The sequence below is a fragment of the Drosophila bipectinata genome, chromosome 3L, assembly GCF_030179905.1.
Source record: "Drosophila bipectinata strain 14024-0381.07 chromosome 3L, DbipHiC1v2, whole genome shotgun sequence".
Lineage (NCBI taxonomy): Eukaryota > Metazoa > Arthropoda > Insecta > Diptera > Drosophilidae > Drosophila > Drosophila bipectinata.
The window spans coordinates 5,250,097-5,262,911 of NC_091738.1; the positions used below are offsets into that span (position 1 = coordinate 5,250,097).

Consider the following 12,815-nt stretch of genomic DNA (forward strand, 5'->3'; position numbering starts at 1 on the left):
TGTTCGCATATTGTCAGGCCATGAACGGCCTTCGAATGCATCTCGAATTGTTGCTCCCAAAAACACTGTTCAAAATATATTTTAAAATTATAAAATCAAACATAATTTTTTACTCAGTAAAAATCTATATTGTTTTTGTATTATTATATCAAAAAATATTTATGATATTTGTGATCTGGTATGAGGTATCAATTTTTTTTTGTAAGTGTCTGGATATGCATGTCAAGTGGCTGCAAATTAAGTTTGAGGACGCTTCCGTTTCTTTGTAACGCCGGACGCTTCGTTTCTAAGCGGAATGATATCCGATAAAGCCGAAACCGAACACGAGTTCATTGGCATTTTGTGCCACATAACAAATGCTTGCCACTTAGTAATGAGTTATGAGCCACCAGGCAGCCAGTCAGTGAGTTTCCAACTTCCACAGTAGGACACTGAAGCAATTATAATTAGAAGGGTAGTGACTTTAAGCACTTAAGATTTTAATGTTTATAATAATTATAAAATAATAATAAAACTTTTACTGAAAACTAAATACTTAATAAAGAAGACTTCCTTGAATTTTAAAGCCCAAAGCCACTGTGCAAATTATTGTTTAGACAGCTTATCTTGGCCAATCAGAAAACTCCCCAGACAGACCCTGGCACATTGTCTTTGGCATCAAGATTTCAGGCCTCGTTATAGAGTTTGTTATGTTTTATGTATGGGCTCAGTGCAAATCAAATATTTAATGGCTAATTAATTGAATGCGGCGAGGCAGGTGAAAATGCCAGATTCTATTGAGATGTTGATCAGTGATTTTCCACGATGTGGGTGTGGATACTTTAATCCATCAAATGATTGTTTTTTTTTCTGGCCAACTCCGAGCTGGCTAATTGCAAGCTCTGGCACAGCTTAATGCCATAAAGGCCTGACGATTTAGTGCATAAATATGTTTATGCGGCAGAGCCAGTGCCGTGGCAAGGAAAAACAGTGGTAAAAAGTCAAATGGTGCATGTTGAACACCCACAAAGCATAAATAAAAACGGCAACGGCAATGTCTTGAACCATGGCTGGAAGTGGCAAACGCCACACAAAAAGGCTAAAAACTTAAAAGCCAAAACTAAAAACCAAAAACCAAACCAAAACGAAAGACACCCCCGTCCCGGTCGTCACAGCATCAGTACCAGCACTCATGTCTGGATCCGTGGCGAAGGTGAAAGTGTTTTTGTTGGCCCGTTGCAATTATATTGTAAATGATTTTATTATTTATTTGCTGAATTAATTTTGGCCAAGCTCGTAATCTGCTATGTGGCAGCAAGTGTGTCTGCCACCAGGAGAGTGGGTATGCTGCGAAATATTCCATATAAATATTTATGTTTTAATTAAAAAGGCCACAAGGAAATTGAAATCGCATAAATTTGGAATTTAATTTGTAACGCAATGAAAGGCCCCCCGCTTTCGGTTCAATGTGTGAGGAAACTGTTGGGGTTTATTTGATTTTTATAGGGTGCAATTTATGAATGCCATTAAGCCAAATTAAGTTGTATGTAGTTATTTGATGGTTTATGGCAAATTACTTAACCAAATTTCAGTTAGATGCATGATTGTAAGGTATTATTTGCAATCAGTGCCCTACCATTTTAATGGATATTTAAAAGAGAACTACTTCTGTCAAGTAAGGTCGTTAGGCTTAGATTTATTTGCCTTAAATCAAGAGCAAGCCCTTGGGATTAGATACACTGGGTTCTTAACTTTATTATCCCTTCTTTTTTATAGCCTTTGGAGAGTGAGTGCACCTGAATAACATGTGAGACTGTCCAAATTTATGAAGCCGCACTCGTCCTTCGCGACCTTCAGCATGTCATCCCAACAAGACATCCTCATCCTTCCTCTGGAAGCATCTGCCACCGATTTGCAATGCTTTTTGGTGCAGCAACTGGTTTCTGTTTCTTGTACAATTTTTTCGAACATTTTCCCCCCAATTTTACGTGTTCATTATCATACGACTGACTTGCTGGCTGGCTGGGAGCTGGGAGCTGGAAGCAGATGCCATGTATAATGTAGTTTTTGGACACAAACGAAAGTGAACTTTTTAAAGCCTGGCCAAAGTATTTTATTTTGTTTTTTATTTTTGTGGCAATATTTTTGTTCACATCTCTCTCGCAGGCTGCTGCTGCTGCGAAACGTGTTGGACTCGGTCATGGCGTTTTGTTGGTTATTTATCGTCGCTTTTTTGTGATTTAACATATGTACGTGCTGCTGTCGCACAAAAACAAAGAGCATACGCACCCAAAAATGCACCAACAACTACAGCATCAAAAAATATAATCATGATTATATATTAATTTCATTAATAATAAATAATTTCACTTTTCATTTCACTCAGGCGGGCGAAAGAATGCGAAACTTTCGTTGCGGGTGAAGCTGTTTTTGGCCATCTTCTCCCATCTCGCCGGCCACTTTGCTGGAAGTCATAAAGGCCAAACGTGGCTGGGAAGGCGGCTTAAATGAATGAGAAAGAAAAAAAAGCGAGTGCCTCAGAGACGGTGGCCAAAATCGATGGCCAAATTAATTGCTTCGACTCGGCCACGCATGCGTATACGTAATTTTTTCAGATTTTTGATTATTAACTGTTAATTACATGCAATTTTTCATCATGCACATATAGGCGGCAATCATTCAAGTTTTGCCGCCAAAACGGTTAATCTGGCCAATCCGGCCAAGACGTCAAATGTGTGGGCTTATCCCAAAATCAGTCGGCCACAGTCGCAGCATGTTAATTGCTCCAGAAAATTGAGTTATTTTCAGCTATTTTGATTGCTGCCTGTTGACCTTTTTTTTGTGCAGCCCCTTGGAGGGGCTCGATATCTGGCTTTGTTTTGATCTGGCCAACACACCCATGAAAATGTCAGGCAGCAGGCACTAGTTCTTGGCCAGGCCAACTATAACTTCTGGCAGTGGCAACGGGTATGAGTCGTGCCCGTCGATGTTTATCGTCACCAGCATTCATATATATTCCCCAGCTATTCCGAATGCTTGCCAAATAAAATTAAAATTGTAGATTTATATCGATCTGAGTAGAGTTCTGGCCAAAATACTTGAATCACTGGAAGGCATTGCAATACCCTAGAACCTAAATGGGGTACATATGGCCAAGCCATTCGGATAAAGTACTTTTGGAACTATTGTCCTTTTAAGTGAGAGTCTTTCTTATAAATATATTTCAATTTTTTAGACGATTATCTTAAATATTTAATATGAAAATAAGTACATTTAAGTCTTCTCATATTATCTCCTTTCAATAAGCTTCTGGAGTTGCCTTTTTCGATCGTCATTGTCATTTATTTGGAGCCTGAGAAAATTAATCATTAAAATTGCCATCGGGGGCGGTAAACTATGTAAATTTTTGATACTTTTTTTTTGTATTTTTGTGAACACCGGAAACGAGCCTTAATTTTCATGGGAGTTTTCCATTTGGCACATTGGTCCCCCTCTGCCCCGTTTCCTCCCAAGATACAACTGGAAAGTGCAACACCTGTGGAGTGTGTGCGTGTGTGTTTGTGTTTGTGGAGGCTTCAATAAAAATGTAATTACGCCCTCTAATGACGCACTGGCAACATCCAATGTGGTGTCTATCAAATGGGCCCCATAACTGGCAACTTGCAACGTGAGGGGGCAGGGGGCCGGGGCCAGTGGCAGCGTGCAACCTGCAACCTGCAAATGCCCCTGACACTGTGCGTCCATTAGCAAAGGGGGAACTGGGGTTAACCGAAGAGGGGGGGTGAAACCAGCGGGAGGGACCACTCCTTGGCCACCACGATGGCCAGTTGATTGATTACACATTCGCCGCGTGGGCCGCGTTAATGCTGATGTTGCCACGTCGCCAAGTGGGGGGGAATCGCCGGCCAGGCAGCAGCCTCCGACAAGATCGTAATGATCGCCAGATATAACCATCTACTCTGCCAGTGCCGGTGGAGTGATGTCATCTGTGGCGCTGAGGAAAAACAAGCGCATTCAACGATTATAAAACAAATTGTCTCTCCCATTATTTGGACCTTGATTCGGCCAAATGATTTATGAGACCTCCGAGCGATTGAAGTTTTCTGCGGAAAATCGGGTTCAAAGCCGCCACCGAAATACGTCAGTGTTAGTAGTCACTTTCCTTTTCGGTTGCCACATTCTCGTAATTCTCGTCACCAGTAGCCTGGATTACCTCAGCCCATGGAGGAGTCGAGCAAAGTTTCGCTTTCTACGCCAAAAGTTTGACAGCGTGCGGCTGAAATGTTGCACGTTTGACCAAATTTGGTCACAGAGCTTGTGGCCGAGACTCTCGGCTGGTTGGATAGCTGGATAGTTGGTTGGCTTGTGGCCCAAACTTCAGAGCTGGCCGTGATGCAGCGACCTCCTCCTAGGAGGAAAATCCAATCCAGAGGCACAGGGGCCGGAGCACGCTCTGGTAGCTTCTTGTCGCCGTATGTCATGCGCTTTATCTTGATGACGCTGGGAGTCATGAGCCCGACCAGGTCCTGAGTCTTCAAGTCTTGGCCCGAGTCTGATTTCGCTGTTTAACATAGTTAGCTGGGCCGTGGGCACTAGCTACACGGATCGAAATATTTCATTAAAATAACTATAAGGACATCAAGGGTAGGAAAATAAAGCAAAGGTGGGAAATCTCTTCAGAATAGGTTGAAGTACCTAAAATATATAAACCCTTTTTATAAACCCCGCTGGCTTAAATTTTTTTTCAGTGCCAGTCAATTGAAACTGCGAGGGATTTTCACCGCAATTCGGTAGCTGGTTGTTGCAAGTAGCATTGCTGCCCCAAGTACCCGTACGTAGGTAGGTTGCTGCAGGTCAGTGCACCCTGGCCATGTGATTAAAACGCTAAAACGCAGACAATCATAAATATCAAATGCGCCATATTTTAGGGTCTCTGCGGTCTCTGTGGGTTTGTTTCTTTCCATTTTCCTGTTTCCAGTTTGTTGATGTTGTGGTACCTTTGGGAGGGACACAGAATGGTTTCACTTTTGTTTGAGCGACACCTGGCGGCGAACGGAGCGCCCCGTGAGTCACAGTTGTATCCAAAGTTATCCACCAAGTGGAGGCACTACCACGGACGAACTGAAAAAAGTGCATCATAAATTATTTTGGCTTTGCAGCTTTGCTCATTCCGACTTGAATACTTTTTCTGTTTTTTTTTTTATCTTCTAAGCATTTTCATTTGCCAAAGTAGTCACACGGTTAGTGGGGCTGGAGTAGGGGTGCAGACCACATTTGTCGCCGGGCCGAGCGAAATCGAAATTGAAATTGAAATCCTGGTTCAGCCCCAGCCTCCGATCCCAATTCCTATTCCAATACCCAACCGAAACTAAAGCCAAATCCAACGGCAGCCGCACTTTTGGTCACGAATGTCGGTCAAACGTGTTTTGTTTGCTATTTTACAACTTTAAATATGCCAACAATGGCCAAGGCACCTTTGGATGGCTGGATAGGTGCCCCACCCACCGCCCGATACCTGGCCTAGGCCACATGCATACCTAATTTGTGTGCATATTTCTCGGGGGATTATCATTGTCACACGCCCGCCACATGGAGAGCCTGCAATCTGCCACGATCTCTGGGAGTTTTTCCACTTCAATTACGATCCGATGCGGTCGTAGGTTTAGTCAAGGTGGGTTCTAATTTTCAGGTCTTTAATAGGACATTAGGGGTATTATAGTGGGAGATTAGGAACTTTCTTTTTACAAAATAAAGATATTACTTGTAAGCCTCTTTATTGCCAAAAAATTAACTGATTTTTCTGCTCCACATATAATTATAATTACGGGAGGGACTGTAAATCTCTTTTCAGTCGTTTGTCGGCAATTTCCCTTTCACCAATTTAAAAGCTTCCTCTCGTTAAGACTTTGCAATGTTTTCTTGCCAGTTGCTTATTAAAATCAAGCGATATTTTCACAGTCTGTTGGCTCTTACACTTGTAAGCAATTACCTCCATTTTCCATGGGAACAGAGTCTGTTTTACTTCAAAGAAAAAAAAGTAACAACCAAATATGATAAAAATTAATTGATTTTATCGCAAGAGATCGACAAGAATACTGGCCTAATTTGATTTTAAGCATTTCCTTCTTGGAGCGTTGCTCATACGCCATGTTGCACTGCCGGGTGGCCGAGTGGCCATGTGGCCGGGTGGCGGCTAACTATTTAGCCCCAAAAACAAATTTCTCACATAATTCACAAAACGCCGTAATACGGAAGCCGTTTACGGCTTACATAGTTGGAAATTTCACTCGACTGATAAGTCGGTAGGCAAATTTGCGGCTCAAATTTGAATTTCATGTCCCTTTTATCGGTGCGACTATCTAACGCTTTAGCTCAGTTCAGTTCAGTTCAGTTGGTTTTGGTTTTTGGATTTATTTTGGCCACTGAGTCTGCTGTGTTGTGGTGTTGGCCCCTCGACTAGTAGAATTGGCCATTGTTGGCGGTGGCTTTTTGGCAAATTTGCCTGGCCATAATAACGGTTCGTGCTGGGGGGTTTTCGCCTTATTGGGCGGTCGCGGCTCGGTTCAACGGATTGATGTGCCACTATGTGAACAGAGTTTTCCAAACACCTCCAACCCTCTGGCCGCGACACGGAATTTTTTCGGCAACCGCAAAGTTATAAAATATAGAAAATTATGCGCATCGGCTACTGTTGTTGTCGCTGTCATCAAAAGCGGTGCCGAAAGTTGGTTTGGTTTTTTTTTGGCTTTTTTAGCTTGGCAGTCTCCTGCCTCCTGCCGCCTGTTGGCTGCCGCCTTTGCTGCCTGGCACTTAACACCTTTTTGACACACAGCCAGCGACGTCAAATGCAAATGAAGATAAATCGCTGCCTCTGATCTTTTTAGCACCTTTTTGCATACATTCCCCAATCCGCCAAAGCCAGCCAAGGAGATTCGGTGACAGCGCCACGAACATGCAAAATTTTGTCGCCAGTTGTACGACTCTAGTCTGCTGACTGTCTGTGGCAGCTAAGGCCGATGTTGCACGGTGGTGCTGGCCATTGCCTACGACTTTCGGGCGATTATGATTGCGGCAAGGCCCAGGCGTCTGTAATACCCTCTAAGGTGATTATGAGGCGCTGACTTTTAACACTCCGGCTACCAGCTAAGCACCTGGAATGTGTCCTGAAATGTATACATTTTAATGGTTATAGCTTAAGTTTTAGTTTTAGCTTTAGCTTTGCTACAATATCTCTAAGATATCCATAAATTTAAATACTTTCCATGATTCTTTCTCTATAACTTTCGTATCTCTAGTGTATTTTATCTTCGATTTGTGGCTTTGAACCTTTGATTGTTCAACCGAAAGGTGTTGAAAAGGTCAGGGAGGTAGCTGGGTCTGCTTTGAATGATTTTTCCCCAGTCACCCCAAACTTCTCCCCATGCATGTCTTTAAAATTTATGCAAAGTTGCCAATCAGAAAATTATCGGCCTGCCCCAGCGCTACCTCCATTGTGGCACTATTGTCATTGTTGTGAGGGGCACTGTGGTAAGTGGGAGACGGATCCACTTCCTCAAGTTGCCCGGCCTGGGCAGTATTTGTGGCATGCCACCAACTATCGCTCGGCGACTATCGGCAGCTTGTCGCCACTTTTTTCTTTTATTTAAATTACGAAATGTTTTGTCAACAATTTGTCCAGTGATTTATTGGCTTTTGTGGCGCGGCTGCAGCTTGCAACTTGCTTGCTACTTGCTACTTGCCACAGGGTAGCAGTAGGTACTCGCACAATTGCCGGAGTGTGGCTAATCGGAGTTGCCAGTTATCAGCGGGATGAGTGACAGGTGCATAAATTGCATTTAAAATCGAAAGTTGGGCAAAAAACTAAAAAAAAAAGTAAACAAGCAAGAAACAAAATAAATAAAAAGACGCCCAGAATGAAAGTGAGCGACGTGCATCCATTAAATGTGTGCCACTCATGTGGCATTCAACGGCGAACCACTGAACCGCCACACGGCGGTGCATTGGTGGTGCATTGACTCGACTCTGTTGCAGCTGTCCATCAGAGAACTTTCGATTTCGATTGCGTAGTGCGTCAACTGGGAGACTTTCCTTTGTGGCGTTTGTTGAACCGATCTCGTCGTCGGGTTGGCCAGCGCCTGTTGGCCTTGGGGCGGAGGGCGCGAGGGTCACTGGGACTCGGACAACAACCGCCACAGATCGCCGTCGCAAGAAACACATATTTTTGTGTGGCAGTGGCAGCACCCAGCACCAGTGGCTGCGGTCTTGACGTCCCCGTGAGTGACACACAATTGCGTTTTTTTGCGCATAGTTCCGTATTTGGTCAAAGATAATGATGTGAAATGCACCAACAACATACAGACATAGACTGCAGCCCCAGCTCCAGCTTCGGTTTCGGTTTCAGTTTCAATTCCAGCATCTTTGGCCAAAAAAACAAGACAACAAGGCAATCACCCACTCAAAAATTGTTGAGGAAAAATTGCCAGGCCATGTAAATGAGTGAAAATGCCTCGACTTGATTCTGTTTATGTGCGTCCGCGTTGCCAGGACGATCTTCGAGAGAAACTCGACCGACAAGCTCGACTGATTCGGTGCGCATGCCCCGGATTGCCATGACAGGGTTTTGTGCTCCGTAGCTGTCAGTGGGAAATAAACAAATAAACAAACGAATCGGACGGAACCGTCAAGCGAAACCCCGGCAGAAATAGACAACGTTAACCTGGTACCGGAATAGAAACCAAAATCCAACATGTCGACGGTAGAAAACATGCCCTCGATGGTCCGGTTGGACAGTGATATCGGAACTCCACCCGAGGGTGAACCATCGGAGGCTGCAGCCTCCTCAGCCCCAATCGCAAGCAAGAAGCACAAGACCTACCTGAAGAAGTTCAAGGAGCCCGACTCCGATGAAGAAGTCGGTGACCTGCGAAACCTCTACAATATTCAGGAGTCCTGGCGAACCCTCATGAACTTGCCCAGCTGCCAGAAAATCATGGTTTCGTAAGTTACATACTTAAGCCATTCAGAGCTCATTCTTCATCAAGTAATCCCCTCATCCATCTAGAGAGAGGGCTCAGAAAGTCCTGAAGATCGAGGTGGGCATCAATGTCACTCAGGAGTTCCCCTGGAAGCAGGTCCAGTTCAAAGATCTGCGCGATGTCCTTTTCGACGAGCTTGAGAACGCGACGGAGTTGGTCAAAAAGTTCAAGAACTTCAATCCCGATCACTACGTTCTCCTCGGTTTCTGCCCCATCCTGACTGAGGCAGAAGATGATCCCCCAGAGGGCGATCCGTTCATCTGCTACTCGAGCATAAAGGAGTCCAAGCTAGCTATGGGAATCATCCAGAACATGGAGCACTTTGATCGGTGGAGGATGCAGCGACGCCTGCGCAAGAAGCCCCGTCGGTGGGTGAGTCAGGGCACCGAGGACGAGATGACCATCTTGGTGGAACACTTCAGAGACGAGCCCATAGACGTGGAGATCCAGAGCGTGTACCCCATCCAGGAACCGCGCCACGTAGCCTTCTCACACCGAATGACCCGGGACGTGAGGGATGGCGTTATCGAGCTCCTGCCCAACGAGAACGTCAAGTGGGATAATGTGACCAAGAAAAGGATCAACGTCGCCATCCAGTCGGCTCCAGCCGTGTTGGATCGGGAACAGCAAACCAATCCCACATTCCCTTCCAACGCCTGGTCCCAATACCTCTACGAGATTGATGATGATGGTGGGTTTGTGGCTTTTTGGGCTTTTGGGCTTTAAAACATTCTAGTATTTATCTCATTATAGATCTGGAGCTGGACGAGTCCGTAGTGGACGAGGAGGAGGAAAAGAAGAAAAGCCAAAAGAACTATGTGCCCGTTGAAAAGCCACCTCCAGAAATGTCCGCCCAAATTCAACTGCTGCTCAATACTCTGGATTTCAATCAGATCGATTGTTATAGGTACATAGATAGATTTTCCTCTACGCCTTTCCAGGGCTCTAACCACTTTCCGCACTTTCTAGGGATGACTACACCATGATTTCAAACCGGCAGGTGGTTCAGTACACAAATCCCTACCTCCAGGAGTTTCTATGTTTCGCCAATATCTCCAAGAGCAACAAACGCTTTGTGGCCGGCCAGGACTGGTATCCGAAGCTCTCCGGGCTGATTGCGGTTTCCTATGCCTTTAGCACTCCGGCCACCGTGAATGAGGCCTCCGAAAGGGTGGATTATGTGCAGCGGGCCGTTTTGGAGCCCAATCCAGTACTGCTGTGGAGTTTTTCCGACAATCTCGACTACAAACTGGAGTTTGAGGCCCCCATCGAGACAACACAGCTGACCTTTTGCCCCTCGAATGGCGATGTACTGATTGGCGGTTGCCGAAATGGTCAGATTGTGATCTGGGATCTCCAGGGGCGCTGCGAGAAGCTGGAAGAGGAGGAGTACTTGACGGCAGCCCAGTCCAAGTATCGGACTATGCTTGGCGAGTTCCTGAACTGGACCATCGACCTTGAGGACAACCTGATTACCCCGGCCACCATTTCGCCTCTGGACTTATCGCCCAAGGGTCAAATCACCGGCTTCTACTGGCTGGGTCGTTCTATATACCTCAACCACTTCGGCAAAGTTTACAATGATCCGGATATGCGGGTCACCCACAAGTTCTTTGTGACGTGCTCTTTCGACGGGACAGTGAGTTTCTGGGATTTGGAGGGCGGCGCGGCTAAGGCAGCGAAGGAGAAGATGCGAAATCGCATGCTCCCCAAGGAGTTGTCCTCCCACGAGTCCGCCTTCAAGTCGCTGAGCATCAAACCGACCTACAACATTAGCTTTGCAGAGCCACTAACTGGGATCATAGCCGACACCTCGTGTTTTTCGTGCCTCACCCCGAATATGAAGCTAATCCACTCCAACCCCTCCAACTATCCCATCAAGCTGATCGCCAAGGATCCACCGTCCCTGAGGCAGAGCATGATAGTGTCCACCTTCTACGGGCACGTCAGCCGGATCGAGTGGCAGGGCATCTACACCGAGGGCGACCCCACGGAGACCATCAACACTTCAATCCCCTTCGCCATGGTTCACGATGGTCCGGTGGTGATGATGCGCAAGAATCCCTTCTATCCGGAGCTCTTCGCATCCATAGGACGAACTATCCTGGCCATCTGGAAGGAGGACTATCCGTATTCACCCATTTTCTGGAGGCAGCGGGGCTGTGATCTCACCGCTGTGGCCTGGAGCGAAACCCGCCCAGCAGTTTTGTATTTAACCAGGATGGATGGTATCCTGGAAGCTTGGGATATTCTATCTCGCGATGACGACGCCTGCTTGAGCGAGATCCTCGGCGGAGGAATCATCACCAGCATTTCGGAGCACCGACCCTCGCTGCCCTACAAGATCCTGGGGATCGGGGATTACAACAGTAGCATCCGCATGGTGAAGCTGCCACACACCTTCGATGTGCCGCTCCCCAACGAACTGCAGCAGCTGATGAACTATGTCCTCAAGGAGGAGCGCCGCAAGGTGGGCATCCAGGCATGGGAGCAGAAGTACTACGAACTCAACAAAGACATCATCGAAGCGAAGCGTGAGGCGGAGGCGGAGACTCGCAAGGAAATGGAGCGTCTGGAGAAAGAGGAGCAGTTCGCCTCGCGGAAGCGAAAGGCCGACGAAGAGGGTGGCGAGGAAAAGAAAGGGCAAGTACTTGGACATAATCCTTCACTTTGAAGGAAGGCTTTTATTTACTCTATTCCTTAGGGGAACCAAAAAGGCGTACGCAGGACTGAACTACAACGAAAGAATGGCTGTCAAGTGGGACGAGTTGAATCTGAATCGAATGATGACCATTCTAATGTCTCGCAAGCAGATGGATCCCGAGAAGCTGGCTCGCGAGACGGCACTGGAGAAGGAGAAGCAGGCCTATGAGGCAGCCAAAAAGAAGTCTCACTTGGATGTGCTGTCGCGGGTGGAACAAGACATAGCCGCCATTAGAGCTCGCATCCTGCCCGCCGAAATACCGGACTTCCAACGCAACGAGATGATACAGGAGCGGGTGAAGCGGGAAGTAGAGCTAGCGGACACCTACGAGCAGGTGGCTGCCGACTCCTGGGAGATCCTGGGCATGTTTAACGAGTTCAAGTCGATTGACTACATCGAGTTTCTGGAGCGGGGGCGACAGCGCCGCCAGTTGCTCGATCAGTCGCTCGGCGGGAACACGGATCGCCTGCTCTGGTATCAGGAGAAGGTCAAGAATGGTGAGCTAAACGAGTGCCAGTTTGGCTATGAGTTCCTCCAAGGACTCAACGATGAGGATGGTTTGGATCCTCGGGTGACGGTCGCAACCAAGACTAGATCTGACACGACTCTTGTTGTGGCGATAGATATCCATGAAGACGATGATTAGTTCTAAATCCTTCTAATTTGTCCTTCCAAATCGTTAATAAATGTTTCTTTCAGTAACTAATCTTAGTGTTTGACTATCTCTTGATATTTAACCATGAACCTATTGACTTAAACTGACATTTCTCCCATCTAAACAGTTATTCAGACTTGGCCATTCAAAGTGAGGAGCCACCGACCCTCAATCGGTTGACCCACCCACCTGGCTAAACGGTTGACTGCCTCTGGTCGCTTGCCAAAAAAAATTTTGGCTCTCAATTAGGGGCCCGGTGAACCTTGAAGCCGTACTTCCGCTTAGCGGCCAGCTGGCGGGTTCAAGTTTATGACATTTCTAGTCATTTCTAAATGAAGTCATCCCGTGCGGATGAGGCGTGCCACGGGTTTAATAAACCTGCCCTCTTTTGCAGTACCACCCATTCCACGATCTTCAAAAGCGCAGCTTGCGGAATTCCCAC

The 12,815-nt window shown here is 46.4% G+C and overlaps 1 protein-coding gene across 1 annotated transcript; it reads left to right on the forward strand.

The window, feature by feature from the left end:
* Positions 1-8,599: 8,599 nt before the first annotated feature.
* Positions 8,600-12,424, forward strand: mmm (missing minor mitochondria). Its single transcript, XM_017245120.3, has 5 exons — positions 8,600-8,976; positions 9,041-9,705; positions 9,768-9,921; positions 9,984-11,657; positions 11,719-12,424. The coding sequence occupies exons 1-5, from the start codon at positions 8,726-8,728 to the stop codon at positions 12,362-12,364; spliced, it is 3,390 nt and encodes a 1,129-aa protein (XP_017100609.2). The 5' UTR covers positions 8,600-8,725; the 3' UTR covers positions 12,365-12,424.
* The last annotated feature ends 391 nt before the right edge of the window (positions 12,425-12,815 follow it).

Coding starts and splice junctions, on each gene's coding strand:
- mmm (XM_017245120.3), top strand. CDS start 8,726: ATGTCGACGGTAGAAAACATGCCCTCGATGGTCCGGTTGGACAGTGAT. Junction 8,977..9,040: donor TGCCAGAAAATCATGGTTTC/GTAAGTTACATA, acceptor TCATCCATCTAG/AGAGAGGGCTCAGAAAGTCC. Junction 11,658..11,718: donor GGTGGCGAGGAAAAGAAAGG/GCAAGTACTTGG, acceptor TCTATTCCTTAG/GGGAACCAAAAAGGCGTACG.